The sequence below is a fragment of the Phlebotomus papatasi genome, chromosome 2, assembly GCF_024763615.1.
Source record: "Phlebotomus papatasi isolate M1 chromosome 2, Ppap_2.1, whole genome shotgun sequence".
Lineage (NCBI taxonomy): Eukaryota > Metazoa > Arthropoda > Insecta > Diptera > Psychodidae > Phlebotomus > Phlebotomus papatasi.
In genome coordinates, this window is record NC_077223.1 from 9,399,519 (window position 1) to 9,424,755 (window position 25,237).

Sequence of the window (25,237 nt, forward strand, 5' to 3'; positions counted from 1 at the left end):
TTCTTTCTCAGTGGACACGTAAAAGGTTTCTTCAGTGGATTGCCGCAGAGTTTTTCTTGTTGCACAAAAATGCTTAATTTATTAGTTTTTTGTCCAAATTCGTGATTATATTTTGTATTTCCTAACAGATAAAGTTGGTAAGTACACAATCAATTTATTAAAACTCTAAAAAATACGTGCAAAACAGTTTATTTGCAATTCACAAATTGCCGGACAAACATAACCTCAATCAGGATAGGAAATTCATATTTTTTCGTGATGTTTTTCCGCGTAACGATCAAAAAATACCCGGAGGGTGAAGAGATAGACAAATTCAAATCCCGTCACAATGCTGAAGCCCAGGAAGAGGCCCAAAATTCCCCCAATTGTCGCCAACCAACTGAGCCAATTTTGATTCATATCCATTCGATATCTCGTCGATACGAGATCCTGGAAAAACACATGAATCAGGGTTTTGTCTCTGAGATCAATGTCCTTGCTGCAAAAAAAATCCTCATGTTACTCTCAGTCTCACAATCTATCCCAAACTAACTCACAAAAAGCTCACTGAATTGAAAGAATTGTTCCGGGAGAAGATTCCTGAAGTGACTTCCGTTCCATAAGACACATACTCACAATCCGGAAGGCAGGAACATTCTGTCTTTGTCACCATCTTCCAGTCCTCCTTATCTATCTCCCGGAATGATATGTTGTACCCAGGAGCTGCTCCACTGTAGATATTCTTGTTACGAACTATACAGTCCAAATCTTTCATCTCACAGAAGCGCCTGGAACCGTTGTTGGGAAAATTTGGCGGGACACAACCGCACAATTTCTCCGCAATGGCACTCCGGCATTCAGCCATGCAATTGAGGTAGGAATACTTCCTCACTGTAGACATTTCCACTTCGTTAGGAGTATAGCAATTCCTCACTGAGACTGGCAAGCCTAGGACGTCCTTGGTAGCGTAAGTTGCTTCTGGAGCAACACTGAGGAAGGCCTCGAGGCGAGGTGCAATGATCTTCATCTCAGCATTGTCGTCCACCAAGTCGTAGGAATTATGAATTAATATCTGCAATGAAGGGACAACGCATAAGCAATCACATTGGCTCGAATTCCTGGTTGTCCCAGGGAACCCCGGTTCCCTGGGTTCCCCGTGCGTTCCCTGAAAACTGTATAGATTTCCTGAGCTCCCCAAGTTCTACGTAGGTTCCTTAAAAAATATTTGGGTTCCCTGAGTTTCCCGTAAGTTCCCTGAAAGTGTACGGATTTTTTGGATTCCCCAAATTCTCCGTGACCTAATTGACATCAGGGTTAACCAAGCCGCTGGAAAGTGTATGGGTTCCCTGGGTTTCCCGTAAGTTCCTTGAAATGTGTATAGATTTCCTAGCCTCCCCAAGTTCTACGTAGGTTCATTGAAAAAATATATGGGCTCCCCAAGCCCCTGAAAAATTATAGTTTCCCTGAAAGTATGTGGATTTCCCGGATTTCCTGAGTTCTCTGTGACTTAATTGACCTCATGGTTATTCAAGCCCCTGGAAAGTGTATGGGTTCCCTGGGTTTCCCGTAAGTTCCCTGAAAAGTTTATGGATTTCCTGGGTTCTCCGAGTTCTACGTAGGTTACTTAAAAAATATTTGGGTTCCTCAAGCCCCTAAAAAATATAAGGTTCCCTGAAAAGTGTACGGATTTCCTGGATTCCCCAAGTTCTCCGTGACTTAATTGATCCCATGGTTAACCAAGCCCCTGAAAAGTTTATGGATTCCCTGGGTTTCCCGTAAGTTCCTTGAAATGTGTATAGATTTCCTAGGCTCCTCGAGTTCTACATAGGTTCCTTGAAAAAATATATGGGTTCCCTGAGTTTCCCATAAGTTCCCTGAAAGTGTATGGATTTCCTGGATTCCCCAAATTCTCCGTGACCTAATAGACCTCAGGGTTACCCAAGCCCCTGGAAAGTATATGGATTCCCTGGGTTTCCCGTAAGTTCCTTGAAAAGTTTATGGATTTCCTGGGTTCTCCGAGTTCTGCGTCGTTTACTTAAAAAATATTTGGGTTCCTCAAGCCCCTATAAAATATAAGGTTCCCTGAAAAGTGTATAGATTTCCCGGATTTCCCGAGTTCTCCGTAATTTAATTGACCCAATGGTTATCCAAGCCCCTGGAAAGTATGGTGGATTCCCTGGGTTTCCCGTGCGTTCCATTAAATGTGTATTGATTTCTGGGCTTCCCAAATTCTACGTAGGTGTTCCTTGAAAAAAATTATGGATTCCCTGAGTTTCCCGTAAGTTCCCTGAAAGTGTATGGATTTCCTGGATTCCCCGAGTTCTTCGTGACCTAATTGACCCCATGGTTATCCAAGCCCCTGGAAAGTATATGGGTTCCCTGGGTTTCCCGTAAGTTCCTTGAAATGTGTATAGATTTCCTAGGCTCCTCGAGTTCTACATAGGTTCCTTGAAAAAATATATGGGTTCCCTGAGTTTCCCATAAGTTCCCTGAAAGTGTATGGATTTCCTGGATTCCCCAAATTCTCCGTGACCTAATAGACCTCAGGGTTACCCAAGCCCCTGGAAAGTATATGGATTCCCTGGGTTTCCCGTAAGTTCCTTGAAAAGTTTATGGATTTCCTGGGTTCTCCGAGTTCTGCGTCGTTTACTTAAAAAATATTTGGGTTCCTCAAGCCCCTATAAAATATAAGGTTCCCTGAAAAGTGTATAGATTTCCCGGATTTCCCGAGTTCTCCGTAATTTAATTGACCCAATGGTTATCCAAGCCCCTGGAAAGTATGGTGGATTCCCTGGGTTTCCCGTGCGTTCCATTAAATGTGTATTGATTTCTGGGCTTCCCAAATTCTACGTAGGTGTTCCTTGAAAAAAATTATGGATTCCCTGAGTTTCCCGTAAGTTCCCTGAAAGTGTATGGATTTCCTGGATTCCCCGAGTTCTTCGTGACCTAATTGACCCCATGGTTATCCAAGCCCCTGGAAAGTATATGGGTTCCCTGGGTTTCCCGTAAGTTCCTTGAAATGTGTATAGATTTCCTAGGCTCCTCGAGTTCTACATAGGTTCCTTGAAAAAATATATGGGTTCCCTGAGTTTCCCATAAGTTCCCTGAAAGTGTATGGATTTCCTGGATTCCCCAAATTCTCCGTGACCTAATAGACCTCAGGGTTACCCAAGCCCCTGGAAAGTATATGGATTCCCTGGGTTTCCCGTAAGTTCCTTGAAAAGTTTATGGATTTCCTGGGTTCTCCGAGTTCTGCGTCGTTTACTTAAAAAATATTTGGGTTCCTCAAGCCCCTATAAAATATAAGGTTCCCTGAAAAGTGTATAGATTTCCCGGATTTCCCGAGTTCTCCGTAATTTAATTGACCCAATGGTTATCCAAGCCCCTGGAAAGTATGGTGGATTCCCTGGGTTTCCCGTGCGTTCCATTAAATGTGTATTGATTTCTGGGCTTCCCAAATTCTACGTAGGTGTTCCTTGAAAAAAATTATGGATTCCCTGAGTTTCCCGTAAGTTCCCTGAAAGTGTATGGATTTCCTGGATTCCCCGAGTTCTTCGTGACCTAATTGACCCCATGGTTATCCAAGCCCCTGGAAAGTATATGGGTTCCCTGGGTTTCCCGTAAGTTCCTTGAAATGTGTATAGATTTCCTAGGCTCCTCGAGTTCTACATAGGTTCCTTGAAAAAATATATGGGTTCCCTGAGTTTCCCATAAGTTCCCTGAAAGTGTATGGATTTCCTGGATTCCCCAAATTCTCCGTGACCTAATAGACCTCAGGGTTACCCAAGCCCCTGGAAAGTATATGGATTCCCTGGGTTTCCCGTAAGTTCCTTGAAAAGTTTATGGATTTCCTGGGTTCTCCGAGTTCTGCGTCGTTTACTTAAAAAATATTTGGGTTCCTCAAGCCCCTAAAAAATATAAGGTTCCCTGAAAAGTGTACGGATTTCCTGGATTCCCCAAGTTCTCCGTGACTTAATTGATCCCATGGTTAACCAAGCCCCTGAAAAGTTTATGGATTCCCTGGGTTTCCCGTAAGTTCCTTGAAATGTGTATAGATTTCCTAGGCTCCTCGAGTTCTACATAGGTTCCTTGAAAAAATATATGGGTTCCCTGAGTTTCCCATAAGTTCCCTGAAAGTGTATGGATTTCCTGGATTCCCCAAATTCTCCGTGACCTAATAGACCTCAGGGTTACCCAAGCCCCTGGAAAGTATATGGATTCCCTGGGTTTCCCGTAAGTTCCTTGAAAAGTTTATGGATTTCCTGGGTTCTCCGAGTTCTGCGTCGTTTACTTAAAAAATATTTGGGTTCCTCAAGCCCCTATAAAATATAAGGTTCCCTGAAAAGTGTATAGATTTCCCGGATTTCCCGAGTTCTCCGTAATTTAATTGACCCAATGATTATCCAAGCCCCTGGAAAGTATGGTGGATTCCCTGGGTTTCCCGTGCGTTCCATTAAATGTGTATTGATTTCTGGGCTTCCCAAATTCTACGTAGGTGTTCCTTGAAAAAAATTATGGATTCCCTGAGTTTCCCGTAAGTTCCCTGAAAGTGTATGGATTTCCTGGATTCCCCGAGTTCTTCGTGACCTAATTGACCCCATGGTTATCCAAGCCCCTGGAAAGTATATGGGTTCCCTGGGTTTCCAGAAAGTTCCATGAAATGTGTATGGATTTCCTGGGTTCCTCGAGTTCTACGTAGGTTCCTTAAAAAATATATGGGTTCCTCAAGCCCCTGAAAAATATATATATTTTTCAGGTTCCCTAGGTTCCCTAGGTTTCCCGCAAGTCCCCTGAAAAATGTACGAATTTCCTGACTCCCCTAAGTTGTCGGCTAAATTGACTCAAGTTCCCCGAATTGAATTACCCCTTGTCTGCAATCGGTAGTATCAGATTGGTCAAGTGGTTTCTTCTTGGGCGTTGGGGGCAGTTGATTTCGTGGACAGAAATAGCTAATTTTCGTGGGCGTTAATACAATAATTTTCCTATTTTTACGACACCTTTAAGTGGATTGTTAATTGAGTTTTTATTGTATCAATAACACCTTAGAAATTATTATAAAAAATGTTTTTGTAATTGTATGAAGATCTTACTTTTAATTAATTTGAGTTTAAAAGAAAAAATTTATTACGGATTTGTTCAAATGGTCTAAATCATATACTAGCACTAGATTTATTTCTTTGGGAAATTTGTATAAAGATTTACCTTGTTGAGCAATAATACTTCATAGCAAAATGATCGCAACAAAGAAAATAGGGGGAAGTAGGGCACCTTTAAAATAGGGCTTCTCTTCAATTCTTAAATAAAATTGAGTGTAATATAGCTTTAAAATAATTTATTTGTGTGGCTAAATTATTATGGCGATAAGGTCTAGTTTTATTTAAAAGTAGAGGATAAAAGCTCTATTTCAAAGGTGATCCAATTTAAAGATGCCCCAATCCTCCCTAGATAAAATCGACTTTAGAGAATAAAATCAAAAATTGAAGGATTATCCCTCAAAGAAGCGTTTTTCGAAACCAAAGAATAAATACTTTCTAAAAAAAAACATTTTTTATGAATTTGATGTTATTAAATAAATCAATGAAATACTCGAAGTACTTTATTAAGGCGTCTAGTCTACACATTGCAGTGCAGTAGGTGGAAACGTCAAAATTCTGTCAAAAATGCAATTTTTGACGAGAATTGATACAAATGTGTAGAGGCCTTTAGGAACTTTAGGATAAAAATCCATTTATGAAAAGTATTCTTCGAAAATATTTACTTTCTTGATTCATTTCTACACCGATTTTAACAATTTTGACGGATTTAGACAAAGATACAGAAACGTTCTTATGAATCTGGATAGCTTCTTTATTGTAACAAACGTTTAAGGCTTATGAATAATATTTTAAAAAATAATTCTAAGCCTGTATACCTAAAAATGGGCATAAATACTACTTTAATCCGATTTTGATCATTTTAACTGGTTCGTTCAGATACTTAATAAATTTTTTCGTTACATTTTCAAAAAGCAAATATTAGCTTTTTTTGTTTTTAAGGAAGAGATATTAAAATTACCTTAAATTTTTCTTTCAAACTTCTTTTGTAAACGTTCTAAAAGGGTTTTTGTTTAAAATTCATCATTAATCCATTCCGAAATCGATTTGACTGCTCGAACTCCACAAAGAGCCGTATTTATATACTGCTAGAGGCAAATCGGTATGAGATAGCGACTTGGTGCATTAGGGAGACCCCTATAAGTCGACCCAATTATTTTTATGATCTCAAATTGTTTGTAAAGACAAGACCATTGCCACCAAAAATTCTTTAAATAAAATATTGTCAGATTGGCTTTACCTGGGTGGACATTCCAAAAAAAAAAAGAAATATGTTCTTTTATTATTTATAAAAATCCAATCTTGATGAAAATCTTAAATTTCGTAAGCTCAAAACTTGATAATGAGATCAAGAAGATTTTCATTGAATAAAATATTGAAAAATTTGTCAAAATTGATTCAAAAGCTATCTGCAACATTTCTTTTAAAAAAATCAATGCTAAACCGATTTTGATTATTATGGACAGATGTGAAAAACTCCAAACGTTCCCAAAGACACTCTTCTAAGACGACATTGGAACTTTCTTTGATAAAAGATGATGATAAAGTTCCATATAAATCCTTTCCAAAAATCCAATTTAATAAAGTTTTTAATATTAGGTTTTGTGCGATTTTTTTTTTGAAAAACTCAAATTATACAATCAACTCAAATTAAACGGTTTAGGACTTTTTGGAAATGCTCATAGGACTCAACAAAAAAAAAAACCTTTAAGCCAGTAAGGCGTTTTTTGGGGTGAAATTGCCCTTTCAAAATGCAAAATATTTAAATTGCCAATTTAAAAAAAAAAAATTAAAAACTTTTATGGGATATAAGGGATAAAATATAAAAATAATTATGTATTCTTATGTCCTAAGTTCTTCAAAAAACTGTTGCAATATGTTTTTTTCAATTTATCGCATCAAAAATTATATCTATTACGGCGCATTTCAAAAACGATTTTACAAATGTTCTAGGATTGTGCGTCAGTAATCCAGAATTAGGAACGGACCAGCCCATACTATTATACACTGAGATTTTAGGATCAGGGATTAGAATTAGACGTTCTTTTCATAAATTTTCTTGACTTGATCTTTTATCGTTAAATTTTACGGTCTAAATATCCTTGAGGATCAGTATGAGTCATAGGGCTTTGTCCCGGGACTTTATTCCGAATTCCTGCATGTTTATATTTATTTTTTGAAAATAATCTTTCGTATTTTGAAAATATTTGATCTTCAATTTTGTCTCAGTTTATGCTCTTTTGAAGACCTCAAGCCTATATCTTTAACTGTTTGCCCTGTCTCGTTACGACAAAGGCCCCACGTATAGACAATAAGGAAATAAATTAAAGTTTCAGTTCTTTTTCTTTCTTTTTTTATTTTTGTTGCTCCTTTTTCACAATTCTAAGAAAAATGACTCTACTAATCGTGATTTAATAAACGTTATTAATATTATAAAAATCAATAGATTTTCGAATATGGGGTAAAACAGGTGTAAGATATAAAGTTCGAGAAACCAAAAATAGAAATATAAGAAAAATTATTCCACTTTCCCCATGGAGTTTTAGTTTGAGCAATAAAATAGAAAAACAAGCAAGGAAATCAATCATAAAGATCCAAAATATTGCATATACTTTTTTTTATACAAGCCAACAGTTAATTTTCTTAAATTCCGCTCCTAATGTGTAATGAGAGCTGCACCTTTTGAGTGGTAATCTATGTACAAACATGAAAAGATATCTTTTGAACAAAAAAAAACAAAATCAATGAGGAAAAAAATGAGAGGGAATTCAGTGTTCAATCAAAATATACGTCAAGACAAACGAAAAAGAACAAGAGTGAATAAATCAATGAGGATCTAAAACACCATCAAATTGAATTAATATCCATTGTTTGGGACAATGAGCACTTGTCATTGGGCTATTCAGGAAATTTTTGGATGGGGGACACCTGGAATGATGTATATGCATTCCCATGAATGGGCACCAAAATGAGAACACTCTGGGGCCAAAGTGTGTTAGAAAATCGATCAAGTAAGATCACAATAAACTATTTATCACTCCAATCGATCTGGGTATGTGTTCAAGGTGTCAAATGGTTTATCCTTGTGCAGAATTAATTGGATGTCAATCTCTATAGCGTATGATTATTTATGGGCTTCCAGCTGATCTTGCAATCTCTTTGATCGCGTGCGATACTTACGCGAAATCCAGAAGTGCCCAGAATTGTTGTGTGATAGTTTTTGAGATCGGGTGAAATGATGACTGTTAGGCCGGTTTGATGACCACAGGCAGTTACCCTTCGGGGCTCCTTGGGAATGCTGTGGAGCAATTTCTTGGGGTAGTTCATCTTTGAGGTGGCATAGTAGTTAAATGAGCAACAAACTCCCAGAGTTGAGTTGACGGGTTGAAAGAGGGTGTCACATCTGGTCTGAGTTCCCTTCCACATGCATCTGTCCAGGGTTTCGGAGCAGCCTGGTGCCAAATCTTGGAGTACTTCAAAGACAGTTAGATTGTTCATATGTAAAACGGAGTCAATTTGATTGAAATTTCCCATGGATTCATGAGTGTATCCCATGAAAATTGTCAAGTCCTGAAACATCTGAGCCAGTTCCTCTGCAGACACATTCTCCGGACGTTTCATATTATTGGCTTTGGCCAGGGCTCTTTTCAAACTGATTTTGTTGAGGTTGCAAATGGTAACGGCTGGAAAAGGTATGTTCCAGGTGGCATAATGCGTACTCTCAATCACTGTTACCACGGGAGTGAGATTGCTCCAATTCCAAGAGAACCACAGAAGCACCATGGCTGTGATATGAGAGGCAAAGGTGCAAATTGCCCAGAAGATCTTTTCAGCGAGACCAGTGTCCTCGCGAACAATGTGCCCAAAGCCATGCAAAGCTGTGACTCTGCAGAAATACTTGAATCTCCTGATGAGCCATCTCACAGGATGAACAGATTTTTCAGGCTTCTGTACAGGTTTTAATTCAATTTTCGAACTTATACTCTCAATTGGGGTAACTTTTATTTGCTTTACCGACGTCATTTCACGGGAAAGACATAAAAGGGACTGATTTGTAATTTCATGGGCATTACCGGGGTTTTCCTGATTAAGGAGTTTGTGTAATTTCATTGAAAGCAATTGTACAAAGCTGAATGCTCGCTATTGTCTTTAATGAAAGTCTGAATAACTTATTCTTGAACTCATCCAGTCGCAAGGATAGAAAGTCTAATTACCCGCTTTTAAATAAAATGTTTATGTTGAACCTTTAAAGGGAATGATAGTCCACCCTTTGAAAAAGTTCTTTGCTACCCCTTGCTGATTGATAGTTTTTTGATGTCAAACAAAACTTTTAAAGGAATCGCCTTTTCTAATCAATTCTATCAATTCAATATTTCTCCATATCTGCTCACCAAGAAAACTTAGAACCAAGAAACCCAGAACGAAGAAAAACACCCTAAAACTGAGTAAAATTCTGGACAGGCGTTCTTGCTTTATATTTATTTATTTATTTATTTACAATGACAATGCGTGCTATTGAAATTAAATGCCATCAAAGCACAGAGACGGTTTAAGAAATTGAGGAAACAGTTATAGCGTCCACCGCCGTTTTAGCGTTGGTGACCAACCTCCAGAGCAAAACGGTGGAAAAGCTCTTTCGCAGGTTGTATAAGCCGTCTGAGCCATCCAAGTTCAGAAAGTACAAATTAAACAGAGAATTAAAAGAAAAAAAAACAAATACACAAGACAAGAGATTAAAAAAAGAATTCAAGACGAAAGAAAAGAGCGAAATATGCTGTCCCGGATCTGGCTATAAGATCTTATAAAAAAAAAAAAAACACAGACTAGGGTGTCAGTGTTTTCTTTAGTTTTATTTTTCAATGGTTTTCTCTCCTGAAGTATATGTATAAGTGTTAATTTCTTTTAAAATGTTCTTCGGTTAAGCCTTTATTTATTGTAGTTATTATATATTATTAAAAACATTAATTAAAAACTTTTAGGGTTTGCCCCACTTACATAGTTTGATTAACTTTTTACAGACTGTAACTTATTGAACTTCTGTAACAAATTTATTGAACTTCTGCAAAAAAAATATCTGAGAAAATTGACATTCTTATAGTTTGCAATAATACACAAGAATCGGATTTTTATCGAACCTAAATAGTACACAAAAATGTGTTTCCAGAATTTCCAATTTTATCCCTTCAATTTATCTCTGTTTCTACTGACCAAAAATCCTGAAAGTATGCAGTATTCTAGGTGAGCAGATCGGATGGGAATTTTGTAATAATATGATAATGTCATATAACAAATTTAAATATTTATATGTGGTAAATTCAGGAATAATAATCGAGAATCAGATTCATATCACATTAGTTACTAAGAGCTTCATAGAACTCCGTGCAATGGCCATTCGATACCCTCTGGCCTTTATGTTATGTTACCCTGTTTTCGAATTTACCACGACCATTTTTGTCGTATGATATTGTCATATAGTTACAGAATTACCCTATTGGCTACTTAAGTTTCTGAAAAAACACCAAACCAAATCCAGAAGAAACATTTATATTGAGATATTCAAGCTTCAAACTTGAGGTTAAGTCATATAGTTTAATTGGTTTAATTGCAGTAATTTCTCAGTAAGCAAAATTTCTACTAATATTAAGTGTTAGGATTATTAAGAACTATTAAACTAACAGGTTTCCAAAAATCACAACAATTGCTTGTTATTTAGAAATTCCACATCATCTTCAGGAACTAGGTCAAACTTTAAGTGTAAAGACCGTTTTAGAAAATTATCCATAGACTTATAAGTTCCATTACTGCTGCTTCAGTGTTTTTAGTTAATACTTTCTAGATTTCGCTCCTGAAGTATACATTTATGCGTTAAACACTCTAAAAGGATCGAATTGAAGAAACTTTTAATGAATTACTAAAGTGATTCTTGTGAAAGGGTCTTCGGTAAACCTTTTATTTTTATTTAGTGAATGTATTGTTTATTAACAAAAACTCTAAATTAAAACTTTTAGGATACGCCCCTCTTATTAAAATTTATATCCATATTGAAGCAAATTGTTTATACGGAGGAAAAACTGTCAAATATGGACATAAATTTCTCTAGGGGGTCCCGGGATAATGCATATTTTCGAGACCGAAGACAATCGTACCAAATAGGTTTATGCACCAAGAAAATTTGCATATGCGCAGGGATTTTCCCTCAAATAAATTACAGACACGCCGCAATATATGCAAAACTTTTTTGAGGCCAATTTTTATCGTTCATGCCCTAGATACACTTGCGACATAAGCCGAGAGACAGCTTAAATTATAATCAAAATAATGATTTGACTAAATTCCCATTAGTTTAACACTAACTATTCCATTTCTCGCTTTAAGCCGAGAGACGGATTAGTGAGAAACTGATGAAAATGTGACTGATCAGTATTTTTGATTATAATTACGTCAAGCCGTCTTTCGGTTTCAGTCGTAATTGTATCTAGGGCATAACTGTTCACAAGAAATGCTTTTTCTAATTTACTTCGTCTAAGAAATTGGGATACTTTTAGGGTTATTTCAAAAATAATTTCACAAATTAGCTCCCAATGGTAGGCAAACAATCATAATTGTGTGTGCATAATACCGGGATTCCCTGTTTTGATTAGAAAAAGACAATTGTACAAAGAAAAGAATAAGGAAAAATAAATAAAATTATGTTTATGAATTTAATCATTTAAGTATTTATCCGAAAACAGAAGAATAGTGCATAAGAAAATTTTAGAAATATAATTATCGTACAATTTTCTAGAACATTTCAAGTTCTTTTTTTAGCTATTAATTTTTTAACACAATACGCAATCGCTTTCATCTTATCTTTGTTTGGTTTCTTATCTTATTGTTTACCTGATTATTATTATTAATCGTGTCGAGGCCTAAAATCAAGTTTGTCTTACTCAAGAACTGACCACGTCAATGACAAGGGGACTTGCCGACACAAATCCCTTGTTTCGTATGAAGCAGGGGACAACGAACAAACACAGAAATGGAGCAAGGAAGGAACCTCCACGTGTATTTAGGGCTTTTTCGGAACTAAATCAGTACTCCTGTACAATCCCCGGGACTGACTGATTCTTCCACCACAAGATTTAAATTGAGTGTCAAAAACACGCGAATACCTTAACCACAAAGCTTACCTGATGAAGTAGTTAAGATGAATCTTTTGGCATACTTGCAGGAGAATTTGCAGGCCTGCAGTCACCCAAAGTCCCCAAGAATTGACCATTGAAGCAAAAGTAATGGCTCCGAAACACCTTTTAGATTAGGAAAATTTCATGAAATTATTATTATTATTTGCATATGTCTATCTTATTCTTTTATACACCAAATTCGACTGAGCTAAATTGAATTTGTTGTGATATTTAAAAGAAGAAGAAGAAGAATGCGAAAGAATGAGATAGTCATTTTCAAAACGTATGAGAAAGAAAAAGATTTGAATTTCGACTTCATGAAATTTTCCTGATCTAAAAGGTATGCCGGATCCATTAATAATTTTAGTGAAATTTGCCATCATTATTCCTACGCCGGATTTACGTCTTGATTTGACCCACATCAAGTTGATTTAACAGCTTATCACTGCTTTTAAGTAATCTCTTCAGCTCCTTCAGCTACAACAAATTCCTTGATTGATTGAGAAGAGTTTCTTCAATCAATCATGTGCGTGAGATAGATTTATCTTCGTTGTTTTGCATCGTGTCTGTTTTGAGAGCCTCTCTATATAAGGAAGAACGCATTTCATCATTCCCATATGAATAAAATTAGCATATAGAGATGTCTCTTTCAGGAAATAACTATACAAGAGATTGTCTTCAAATATTGCAAATACTCTAAGGTACGGAGAGTACTAAATTCAAATTGCACAGTGATTGTATTTGCAAGCAGAAAAGTCTTGGCCTTCGGTATTCTTCTGATGGATTGTAATTGAGCGGTGTTGAGGAATAAATCAGAGAATTTTAATTAAAATGAATTGACGATGAAATTGAATGCGTTTGATGAAATTGAAAGGAATTGCTCTAGTAATTTACACACAGATAAATCAGATGATGAATAAAATATTAATTGAAATTTTTCACATGAAATCATGTATTTCATGTTTCATTAAAGAATCATGCAGGTAAATGTGATCAATCGGATCAATTGTAGATGATTCTTTGAGATTTTTTGGTGCAATTGCGAGATTGTGGTGTGCTATTTGTGTGCGATGGAGATGTAATTAGGGGGCATTTAGCACTCAATTTTATTGCTCGAACTCCATGGAGAGAGCAATTATATTCAATCAATTCTGCGCCCAATGTTTGGTATTTCTTTGGAAATCAGACGATTTCCAGAGACATTGCGTTGCTTGTTGATCCGTTTGCTACCACAGCTACAGGCCAAACGGTTAGAGATATCGACTTGGGGTCTTCAGAACATCATCTTGAATTATTTCAAGACATACTGCTTCAAGTTGTTAAATGAATTTAGAACAGTGTTTTGTATCGTTTAAAATTGACCTTGAAATATTTTTTCAAGGTTATAGGTTAAATAAGCTCTAAAGAGCTTATTTCTCAGCCGATTGGGGCAAGATTAGATTTATAGGAAAGGTCTTTGAATCCTTGACAAGTCTGAGTCAGTTAAAAACGGTTGAAATCTTTCGCCTACCGGTAAACCGGGTTTGCAGAAAAACTTTATCAACCTAGACAAACAACGGAAAACCACTCTTAGGGTATACCATATGAGTCAAAAAGTTCCAGCGTTCTGCAAAGCTGGGGTACCTTGTCACTCCTTTTTCCTGATTATAAGCTCTTTTTCGGTGTCGATGATGTCTGTGGTCATGCTCAAATGACCACTGATTTGATTCACTGAATAATTGAGGAGATAATTGATCAATCAATAAAGTGGCGTGTATTTTTTACAGCCACTGTTTATCCTCCACTTCTTTTTGCCAAACAATGTCAACATTCATTGAAGATGATGAGGCTGGTACCTCAACCATGTCCGGAGGTGCCTCGACAAAGGCATCAGCTGAAGGTGAGGAAGATGGAGGCGGAGAATTGCTCGAGTACGAGAGACAAATGCTAATTGATCTGCATCATACTGATGGATTGGTAATTTGTGCAAAGTGAGTGGGAGATTTATTAACAATCAGCAGAGGTGCAATTGATCAATATTGTATCTCAAGGAGGACAAAAAATCATCTTTCTCTCAAGACATTCAAATCTGTTGCAATTAAATTTTGTAGTTGTAGTTGTACTCTTTTATAGATCAAGCACAAGGGGTTAATGGTCAGAGAATTTTAGCTCAGGTTGAAGAAAACAATATTTTTTCAATCTTCTTGCATTAACTTTCAAGGATGTAATATTTAATTAAACAAATTATCATCTTTCAGACATAATTTTAGGCCACGCCCACTTGATGAATATGCTTAATTCAAGTTAATAATTTTCCTTTTTATTGTTTTTTTTCACTCTTTTTAAAGGGATATTGTAACATTTCAGGGACAAAAGGTACTTCCTTCAATTTGATTAGAATCCTAAATGGTCCTATCTCTATTAAATAAGCCACGCCCCTATAATATTTTCCGTCAATATGTTATTTTTCCTGGGAAAATTTATACTTTATTAATTAATCCTTGAAATCCTTAAAATTAATTGATTAATTCAGTTTTATTAATTAATTAATTTTACGTCTGTGGATTACTTCATGATTGATCTAATGATGAAAAGCATACAGAAAATCCCAAATCACGAATTAATTCACAAAGAAGGCGTGGCCTAAAATGACTTATGGATGAAGATGACTCAGGAAATCTAATACTACTTCCTTGGAAAATAAGGAATTGAAAACTAATTACAATATTGACAATAATGCCAAAATTAATTATTTCCTTATTGTTTTGAAACTTAATTATTTAAATCCAAGATACTATCAACATTGTAACTTATACCGTTTCTACAATATTGTTACGATTCTGAGGATGAGGTAGAAGCTACCATCTCCTCGCAACCACCCACAAATGACTTGTAACAGAAGGAGGGGCAAAATGAGCTCCCAGATCCAAAAAAAAAACACCAGAGTTCCGCTTGTAGACTTTTATTAAATTTCATTTAAACATTTTTCTTTAATCCCCGGGGGCCAGAACACCGGAGATAAGGGGGTTCTTCCCCACAAAAACATCCTCGTACGAACCGGGGTGGACCTTTCCGGGATTACCCAAGAACAAGCCTTGGAAGATCCCGAAAGTCTATTCAAACTCTCGAGTGCAACTCAAAACTGTAAAGTGAAATATTTCACTTTCTTATGTTTGCGATTGTATATGGGTTAGGGTAAATTAAGCTAATTCAAAACCTGCTCCAAATGGAAATTTTTCGCTACTCCAAATGGAAATGTCATTGTTTTCATGATAAATACAGTACTAAATTACTATTTTTATAAATTTTCTATACCTCAGTTTCATTATTTAGTTAATTTTGCTTCAAATAAAGCGAAAATCCATTCATATTCACAAATTTTATTTTGGTAATTTCACAGAAAAATTAAAAGTGTACCTTTTCACCATCGAATTTTTAATAGATCGACCATCTTTTTCAATGAAAAACACAATGAGGTGAATGTTGTTTATTCGTTTTGTTTAACATTTATGTCATATTTCTGGCTAATTTTAGTTAAATTAAGTGCTAATCTTTATTGTTAACGGTACGTGAAGTTTTCAAATGAAACAATCACCTATTTCGTGAACAAAAAGGGTTTTTCTGAAGTGTCTGCAAATGCTTTAATAGGAAACCCCGCAAATTAAATTAATTTATTTAATTAAATTAAATTAATTTTTTGGAGAGATTTTTTTATTGTTTTATATGTGAAAGGTGAAAAGGCCAGGAATAAGAACAAATCCTGCACTCAGGAGCAACTCAACACGCTTTTGGATGCATTTCGTCGCGGTTTCACTTACACGTTCGTCTCCAATTAGAAACTTTCCTTTGTCTCCATTTGGATTAGTATGTTTCCAATAGAAGCATTTTACGCTTGGGTATTTTTCTTGTATTTAAGAAGTTTTCAAATTATATCTAAAGAATTTTCACTAAACAGTAACATTCTAGAAGTGTCAAGGAGCATATATATGTAATTATCTTCAGAAAAAATATGAACTTAATGTGTTAAATCTTTTGTCAAAGTTAAAGGGTTTGGAAATGGTTTTGAATTAGGACATTTACCCTACTAGCAAGAATTTTAAAATTAAAGCGAAAAATCGCATATAAAATAAAATCGTAACAATATTTAGAAGTAAACACAGCAGGTGTGTGAGACAACTTCATGGTAAGCTACTCCACTGAAAAATGAAAGGCGGAAATCTCATTCATGAACACTTTTTAGTACATGACTGTACTCAAGTGCTTCTGCATTATCGTCTTATATTTGTATTGGTTCGTGTCACGACTAATAGGTGGTTTTAAAACATGACGTTGACTGGGAAAAGCAGTACTGGAACCAACACAAAGAAAAGTCAATAACTCAGAAGCACTTGAGAACAGACATGTACTAAAAAAAATGTTCAGGAAAAAGATTTTTCTTTAATCCAGACCTGAATTAAGGTTTAATTAATCCCTAAAGATGGGCATTTTTTAAGGTATCAACGGTAAGACCCCTTACTCGATGTCAGTTGTTCCATTTGCAACGCCCAAATATTTTTTTAAATTATTTATTTCTTTAATTTTATGATCCAGGCATTATTGTACTCATTGGATATTTCATTTTGCTACAATTTTTCATTTGTTGTTTTTTTTTTGCTTAACTCTGTTGTTGCTTGATCTTTCCTATCTTGAAATTTCTTTCTTTCTAATTGATAGTGTTATTCCATTGGAAAATGAAAAGAGGATATATTTTTCCTGAACATTTTTTTAGTACATGGCTGTTTTCTAGTGATTCTGAATTATCGACTTACTTCGTGTTGGTATCTGTCACGACTGTTTGGTTGTTTTGGAACACAATGGAGACTGGGGAAAACAATCGTGACAAGAACCAACACAAAAAGTCGATAATGCAGATGCATTTAAGAACAGCTGTGTACTAAAAAAAAATATTCAGGAGAAAGATTTCCTCTTTTTATCCTTCTTTGGCATGGGCCTCCCGACATTCATTTTTCCATACGTTTTTGCATAGAGGCACTGAAGGCTAATGGCAAGTTTTTTCCTAAAGAGAATTGACTTATCAGTCTGATATATATCAAAATTGTGCATTAAAAGCTGTCTAAAAATATATATTTAATAATGTTCGACGAAATAATACAAGAATTAGTAGCAAATTTGTTTAAGTCGCGGTGCAATATCTGCAACATTTTTACAAGGAAAAGTGAAAAATAGTTTCACTTTTTATTAGGTTTTATGGGCCCCTGGTTCTTATCTCGACTGTTTTCCTTAGTTCTCAGCATCGCTCTTGGCTTTGGGGGCTTCGGCCAGGCTCCTGGAGGACTCCTGGTTCCGAGAGCTCATTCGAGCCAGCTTTCGCGTACTCTTTTTGTCAGGGATGTTGTAATCTACAACTCCCTTCCACTGCGCGTTAAGACGTCGCAGGCCGGCATTTCTGGTGCCTTTCTGTTAGGGTAGATTTTCTTTGTTTCTCTTTTTTTCTCTCTCTCTTCTCTGTATAAATTTTTCTGACTTAATCTTGTTCTCATTTTCTTTTGAATTTCTTGTACATTTTGTCCTATCTAATCAGACATTGTAATAGGGACGGACCCTAATTATGTTTGATTTAAAACAAATAAATAAATTCAAATTCAAATGATGACAGGAATCAATTCAAAGAAAAGTCAATAATGCAGATGCAGAAGCACTTAAGAACAGCGAAGTCCTAAAAATGATCATCTTTTTTAGTACTTTCCTATTCTCAACAGCTTCAGCATTATCGACTTTTCGTAGTGTTGATTCCTGTCACGACTATTCTAGAACACAACGAGTTCAGTCGAGACAGAAAGTAAAACAAAGAAAAGCCGATAATGCCATAATGCTGAGATGATTGAGAACAGTAAAGTACTTTACTGTTCCCAACAGCTTTAGCATTGTCGACTTTTCTTTGTTTTTCTTTCTGTGTCGACTGATCTCCCCAATCTTCTAGAATACCAACACAGGAACCAACACAAAGAAAAGTCGATAATGCAGAAGCACTTGAGAACAGTAAAAGTGCTAAAGAAAACACGTTCATTTTTTCACTGGAATAGCACCATTATTTTTTACTTCTTTTATTTTTTTTGTTTGCTAAATATTTATTAAAATAGTTTCCAATCTTTCTCTTGGATCAATTCAATGGATAAATGTTGGAAAATTATATTTTCCAATGCAACATTTTTGAGTGTGAGCCTTGTCCCCTTGGGAGTGCGAATTAATCAATTGTCCAATTTAATTGCTTGAAAGACTGGACTCCGTGTTAGTTGCACGAGACATTGAGATTGATGCAACTATTTCAGGGGAATCCACTACAATCGCGTGCTATTGGGGCTCTTGGGGGCACTCTGTGATCCCGCCAATCTTGTCATTGTGATGAATTGTTCGGAGAGTGAGGAGAAGTACTATCGCGGTAAACTCAATTCGCGCCATGTGCATGAATCAGCCACGAATGCCAAGGAGAGGGAAAAAGTCTACCTCGAGGGGGGAATTCATTTTATTACGACACGAATTCTCGTGGTGGATCTCCTGAAGAATCGTATTCCCATTGAGATGATCACGGGAATTGTGGTGTTGCGAGCTCATATGATCATTGAGTCGTGTCAGGAGGCTTTTGCCTTGAGATTGTATCGTCAGAGGAATAGGGAGGGTTTTGTTAAGGGATTTTCAAATAGTGCTGAATCTTTTACATTTGGCTATGGACAGGTCGATAGGGTGATTAATAATTTGTATGTGGAGGAGATGTTTGTCTGGCCGAGATTTCAATCGCTCATTCAGGCAACACTGAAGAAATATGAGCCGGTTATTGTGGAGTTTCATGTGCCAATGAGTCAGAAGATGACGTCAATTCAGGCGGATATCCTGGATATTATGAATTATCTGGTGAAAGAGGTCAAGAGGATCAATCCTCATATTGATATGCAGGAGATTACCGTTGAAAATTGCGTTACTAAAAAATTCCACAAGATCCTGCAGTTGCAACTTGATACGGTTTGGCATCAGTTGAGCCAACAGACAAAGATGTTGATATCTGATTTGAAAGTCCTGAGATCTCTAATGATCTCTACGATCTATCATGATTGCATTTCCCTCTATGCAACACTGAAAAAATACAAATCAGCCGAGTACGTGATGAATAGCTCAGGATGGGGTATCCTGGATGCAGCTGATCACATGTTTGAGACAGCTAAGAAGAGAGTTTTCAATGATAAGGAGGAATTTGAGCCAGAATGGGGCGCAAAATGGAAGAGTCTGTCGGAGATTCTCAGAGTTGAGATTCCCAATGATATTAAATTGAATGTAGGGCATAGAAAGAATAAATCAGCAGTAGTTTTGATCCTCTGTCAGGACAATAAAACCTGCTATCAACTCAATCAGTATCTCTTGCTCGGAGCTGAGCGGTGTCTCTTCCACATGGCTCTGCAGAATGATGTTAAAGTTGTGAAAATGGCTAAAAACTACCAGGAAATGATCGATAGTAAGAATATAATCCTGGAAAAAGTTAAGCTCCAAGGAACACAGAAACCCGAAGTTGTTGGCGTGAGTGATCCAGAAGAGTTACAAGGGGAAGTTGAGGAAGATCCAATGGATACTTACCAAGCTTCATATACCATGACAATGAGCCTGGAAGAAGATCCGACTGAAGATCTCGATGTAAGTACTCAGATGGAAGTGGGGAAGTTTTCTCAGCTTCCAGCAGCGGAACGAACAACTTCAGTGGCCAAGCCAATTGTCTGCATTCAAACATTCAAGTCTGACACGAATGATCCACTGTCGCTGGAGGCGACTCTGCGTGAGCTGGATCCACAGTATGTGGTAATGTTTCACTGCAATGTGACTGCCATTCGACAGTTGGAAGTGCACGAGGCGAGGCTGAGGCGTGAGATTGAGAATCGCATGAAGGTGTTTTTCCTGCTGCACGCTCAGACCATTGAGGAACAGAGCTACCTCACTAATTTACGTCGAGAAAAGCAGGCATTTGAACATCTCATCGACACCAAAAAGGTCAGTCAAATTACTCACATTTTTCCACAGCAACATTTTATACTTATTTAAATTTATTACCAAATATTTTGCTTCTAATGTTCTTGACATGGAGGTTTTTGGGAAATTCAAGAGCGTGGGAAGATAAGAGTTACAGAAAACCACGAAGAAGTACTGCTAAAACTGTTAGGAAATCTCAAAGTTCCAAATTAGACATTATTCCGTTCCGAATTACCCCATATTTCCCTACACTACTGAGAGAAATCCGAAAAAGTTAAAATAACATTCCGGAAATGTTTATTTTACCCTGTGCAGTATTGATCCGAAATCGGTGTAAATATTATGCTTTTTAAGTGTATTAGGTGTTAAAGTTACCCTTTTTCATGCTAATTTTACCCTTAAAAAGGTGTAAAATTAACATTAACCCATTCAGTCAATGTACCAGAAATACTTGAGATAGAATGTTCATATTTTCGAATTAGTTTTCTACAGATTAATAGATGAATTTTTTGAAAAGAAAAAAATTTACCTCATATGGGGCCACGGGGAGCCCCTATCAAACACACGTCTTAACGGTCACTGAATTTAAATTCTTTAGACATTAATTCATTACAAACTCTATTGATTTATTTACAGTAACTGTTCAAGAAAACAATTAGGTAACTAGAATTCAAATCAGGACAGAGGAAAGAGGCCAAATTTAACAAATTCGACGGGATGTCGTATTTTCCGTCCGCCATTTTGAGCAAAAATTTTGCACGAACTTCCGCGAAGCGAGAAAAGAACAACAAAATGTATTTTCATCTCTGTCGGACTATTTTTTCCAAGTAACTGAAAAACTAAAGTTACTAAAAATACATTCCTGACTTCAATTTGGATAAAAATTGCCCAGGAATAAATCATCTAAAATCACTCAATTTGCGTATGATGTATAATACCATGGTAAGGAATGGGTTAAAAAGGTGTAAAATTAACATTAAAAATTTTGATATATTTTTACACCTAAAAAGTGTTAAAATTATGAGGAAAAAAAGTTAATCGCACCCACATTTTTTTCTCGAGTGTACTCTCTGAACCGAAGTTACTAGAAATTTAATCATAAATGATATACCAATTATCTCGTACAACACACCATTTGAACTTAATTCGAGACACTCCAAGTGTTCACAGCCGGAGTTCTCCCAAGAGAAAATATATTCGAAGATTAATTTCGAAAGTCAAAGAATGATGTTTACTTGTCAGCATATTTGGCAATTTTCACTTTATTGTGGGGAAAGTCAAAGCAACGAGGCTCATACAACCAGCTTCTTACTCTGGTGCCTCTGGTACTTTAAAAATTCTTATAATCTCGCTTGAATTTTCACCACGAAAATTCAGTTTAATTTTTACGAACACCAATGACATTTTTGTTAATATCGAAAGCTATTTAACTTTTAGCCGAGACACATTTGGAGAATCAAACTCTGGCTGTGAGCACACCGAATTTCCCATTTCTGAAAAATTTGGATTTTGTGACACTTTGATTTAAATATGAGCTGTGTCTGGAAGATGCTCAGAAACACTTAAAAGAACCTAAATAAGAGCCTAAAAGAGAAAATAAATTTAAAAAAAAATGACTTGAAAAACATATTTCCACAAAATTCCTACAAGTTTGTGCTAACAAAAAATTTTCCTAACAAAAACATGTTCGTTTCCCCATATTTTGCCCCGAACTTCCTCTTTTTAGCAATGTTTACGTACTTTTTTCTTAGTTTCCTTTTTAAATTTGTTCCATAAAAATGAGCTATTACGGTGCTTAAGGAAAATTTTACCTTTTTCTGCCACATTTTTAACCACTATCCTCACCACTTTGATAGAATTTACGAAAGATTTTAACAAAATGAACAAATGAAAATCTAATAAAAATTAGAAATTTGTTTTAACGCTTTTAACCATGTAGAGGAAGTGCTTGTAATTTCGAACACTGTGCATATAAGCTACAATGTCCCAAGTTTGAAGTGCAATATTTGCAAGTTCCAAGTTTTAAGGAGAGGATACGGCCTTAAGAGAGCTAATTGATAAAAATGGATGGTCGAAAAGTGGGAAGAGGTTTCAGAGAAATTGCCGCTTTTCGGCCACTCCAAATCAAGATCAAGGTCAAATCGGAATCGTCACGAATGGGACCTATGTCAATGGATAGTCATTGCTATAGTTAGCAACTTTTGTTCTGAGACCAATGTTCTAAAAGTTATAGTGCATAAACACTATTTCTTAGAAGGAAGAATGATCAAAAGTGTATAGGCGCTAGTTCATCTCTATACAGAGATGGGCCAGGACCCAGGACGGTAACCGCTGGGAGTCCATGTAACAAGGCCTTTATCCTTCCGATAAATCACTGTTTTGACAAAGAATTACGCAAGAACTGCTAAAGTGATCTTAATGAAATTCGGTATAGGGTCAGTGTATGACTTAAACTTTTTATTTATGCATACCACCCCCTTCAACTACCCTCCGTTTTGGTAGCCCCCATACAAAATGAGAACATTTTTTCTTATAACTCCTTTCTAAGAAGAGGTAAAAAGCAGAAATTCGACATGAGAACAAAGCTTAGGGAAGCTAAGGGAAAAATACGAATCAACCTTCAAAGGCTGATTCAAAGATCACTAAGGTTTCATTTCAGAATTAAAAAGTAAAAACGATAGCTGTTTCCGCTTTTTCATGTAAATTAATAAATGAATAAATAAATCTTAAAGTTTCTTAATAATTAACTAAGGTAAAGTGCCCTCAAGTCGACCGGTTCCTCAATTCGACCGGTAGAGTTATTTATTCAGTTTATTTATATTTGCACTAATATTTGGCGTATGATCTAACATTAATAGGTCAATTATTCCATCAGTAAAATGAATCAGGGACAATTTCGTGTAAATTTGCCATCAAACATTCAAAAATTGACCCACCGGTCGAGTCGAGGAACTGGTCGACTCGAGGGCACTTTACCTTATTTCCTCCAATTAAAAAATCGTTGATTTTGAAAGCTTTAGGAAATGGCGCGAAAGTGGTTACAAAGGTGGCGGAAAAGTGGTGAAAAATGAGAGAATTTAGCTTTGACAAATTCTTTCTTATTTTTTAACAACTTAGCGATAAACCTTTCAAGTATATCGATAAGTACAATTTCCGAAGCTTTTAATTCAAATTATGAGCTTTTTTTGCTTTGATTCATCTCACGGAAACCTTTCCGGAATAAAAAATTGCAGACAATGGTGATCCCTAAGAGGCTCAGTGAGCAAGAAGAGCGTGAGATGGCTCAAGAGGAATTCAGGGAAGCGACTTCAATGAGAAACGCTGCCCAATCCTCTGAAAAGTCGCCACCATTGATGAAGATTGTGACAGATATGAGGGAATTCCGCTCGGATCTTCCGTGTCTCATTCACAAATTGGGCATTGAGGTGATCCCAATTACGCTAACAATTGGTGATTATGTCCTCACGCCGGAAGTTTGTGTCGAGCGGAAGTCAATCTCTGATCTAATTGGATCCCTCAATTCTGGAAGATTGTACAATCAGTGCACACAAATGGTCAGGAACTACGCAGTGCCCATTCTTCTAATTGAATTCGACCAGAATCGACCCTTCTATCTTCAGGTGAGACAGCTCCTCAAGCAAAATCTCGCCAGAGTGTTCTGAAAATTACTTTTCCAGGATCGCTACATGATCTCCAACGATACAGTCTCCAATTCTGACATCAAGCAGAAGTTGCAATTACTCACCCTTCACTTCCCGAAGCTGAGAATTGTTTGGTCACCGAATCCATACGCCACGGCTCAGCTTTTTTATGAGATGAAGCAGAATAAGCTGGAGCCAAATGAGAAACTGTGCTCAGTGATTGGATCGGACAATCACACGGCAGAATCCGAGGCTCTGGAGAAGTTCAATCTGGAAATCTATGATTTCCTTCTCAAACTTCCCGGAGTCACTGAGAAGAATGTCTTCAAGTTGATGAAATCCTTCAAGGACTTCAAGGAGCTGCTGAAGGCCGATCAGGCTCAGCTCCAGGAAGCCTTGGGGAGTCGAGAGAGTGCTAAATTGCTCTGGGATATTCTTCATGTTCCACAGAAGCCCAAGATTGAGACGTCAACGAGCGGGAAGTTTCCTCATGCGAAATTCAAAGGAAGGAAGTTTCAGAAGGCAAAACAGTAGGATTAGGTGCTCGATCCTTTTTGTACAGTATTTATATTCATTAAAGATTTACTTAAAAATACTTTTTTGATTACTTTTATTTTCGGGAATTATTTTACTATTTTTAAAAAGTCGGTATTTTCGATATTTTAAAGAATGTTAGAAATCAACGTTGAAATTTATTACAAAAATTAGCAACAAATTCAATTTGGTAAGTACCTAATATAAAATAAAAATCACATTTTTAATATCTAAAAAAATTGAAATAAACTTGACAAAGAGAAAATTAAGAAACTATAAACTGACTATGACTTATATAATTGTTTAGTTTAGAGTTTAGGTTTAGAGTACAGGCAGTTCCGCCTTGAGTGAAAACGGATTGAAAGAATTTGATATGAACTATTATTGGAAGCTCATTTATAAAATAATTGTTGAAATGCCCCTAAATGTATGCAAATGTTTGAAATAACATTTCTTATGATTGGCGCTGAAAATAGATTGAAAAATTAGCGCCGAAAATGTCTTGCATACATCACGGGGCTTCCATAACTTACCCCAAAGATGTCTCCTCTTTCAAAGCGGAACTCCCTGTAATTTTTAATTGCGTTACTTACTGACCAATATGAAATAAAATACTGATCATTTAAATTTTTTAGACCAAAAATAATTTATTTTTAAATTTATTCAATTCTAGTCCCCGGCGAGTGGCCTTCAAAGTTGAAGCCAATTTCTTACTTTCACATACAAATGCGTATGGGAATTTTTCTGCACTCGTGATAGTTATGCTAAATATTTAAAAAGTGAGAAGTTTTTCCGTATTATAAGATACCTTTCTGTATGGTGGAATAAATATACTAAA

The 25,237-nt window shown here is 36.2% G+C and overlaps 2 protein-coding genes across 2 annotated transcripts; one reads left to right on the top strand and one right to left on the bottom strand.

The window, feature by feature from the left end:
- The first annotated feature begins 2 nt into the window (after window positions 1-2).
- LOC129803678 (DNA repair endonuclease XPF) lies at window positions 3-24,460 on the top strand. The gene is made up of 5 exons (XM_055850415.1): window positions 3-137; window positions 14,002-14,205; window positions 18,544-20,245; window positions 23,458-23,844; window positions 23,902-24,460. Exons 2-5 carry the CDS (start codon window positions 14,036-14,038, stop codon window positions 24,397-24,399), a joined length of 2,757 nt encoding a protein of 918 aa, XP_055706390.1. The 5' UTR covers window positions 3-137; window positions 14,002-14,035; the 3' UTR covers window positions 24,400-24,460.
- LOC129805052 (sodium channel protein Nach-like) lies at window positions 244-12,838 on the bottom strand. Its single transcript, XM_055852866.1, has 5 exons — window positions 12,766-12,838; window positions 12,242-12,296; window positions 8,253-8,979; window positions 537-1,051; window positions 244-478 (listed from the first exon to the last, which is right to left on the bottom strand). The coding sequence occupies exons 1-5, from the start codon at window positions 12,836-12,838 to the stop codon at window positions 244-246; spliced, it is 1,605 nt and encodes a 534-aa protein (XP_055708841.1).
- Window positions 24,461-25,237: the final 777 nt, after the last annotated feature.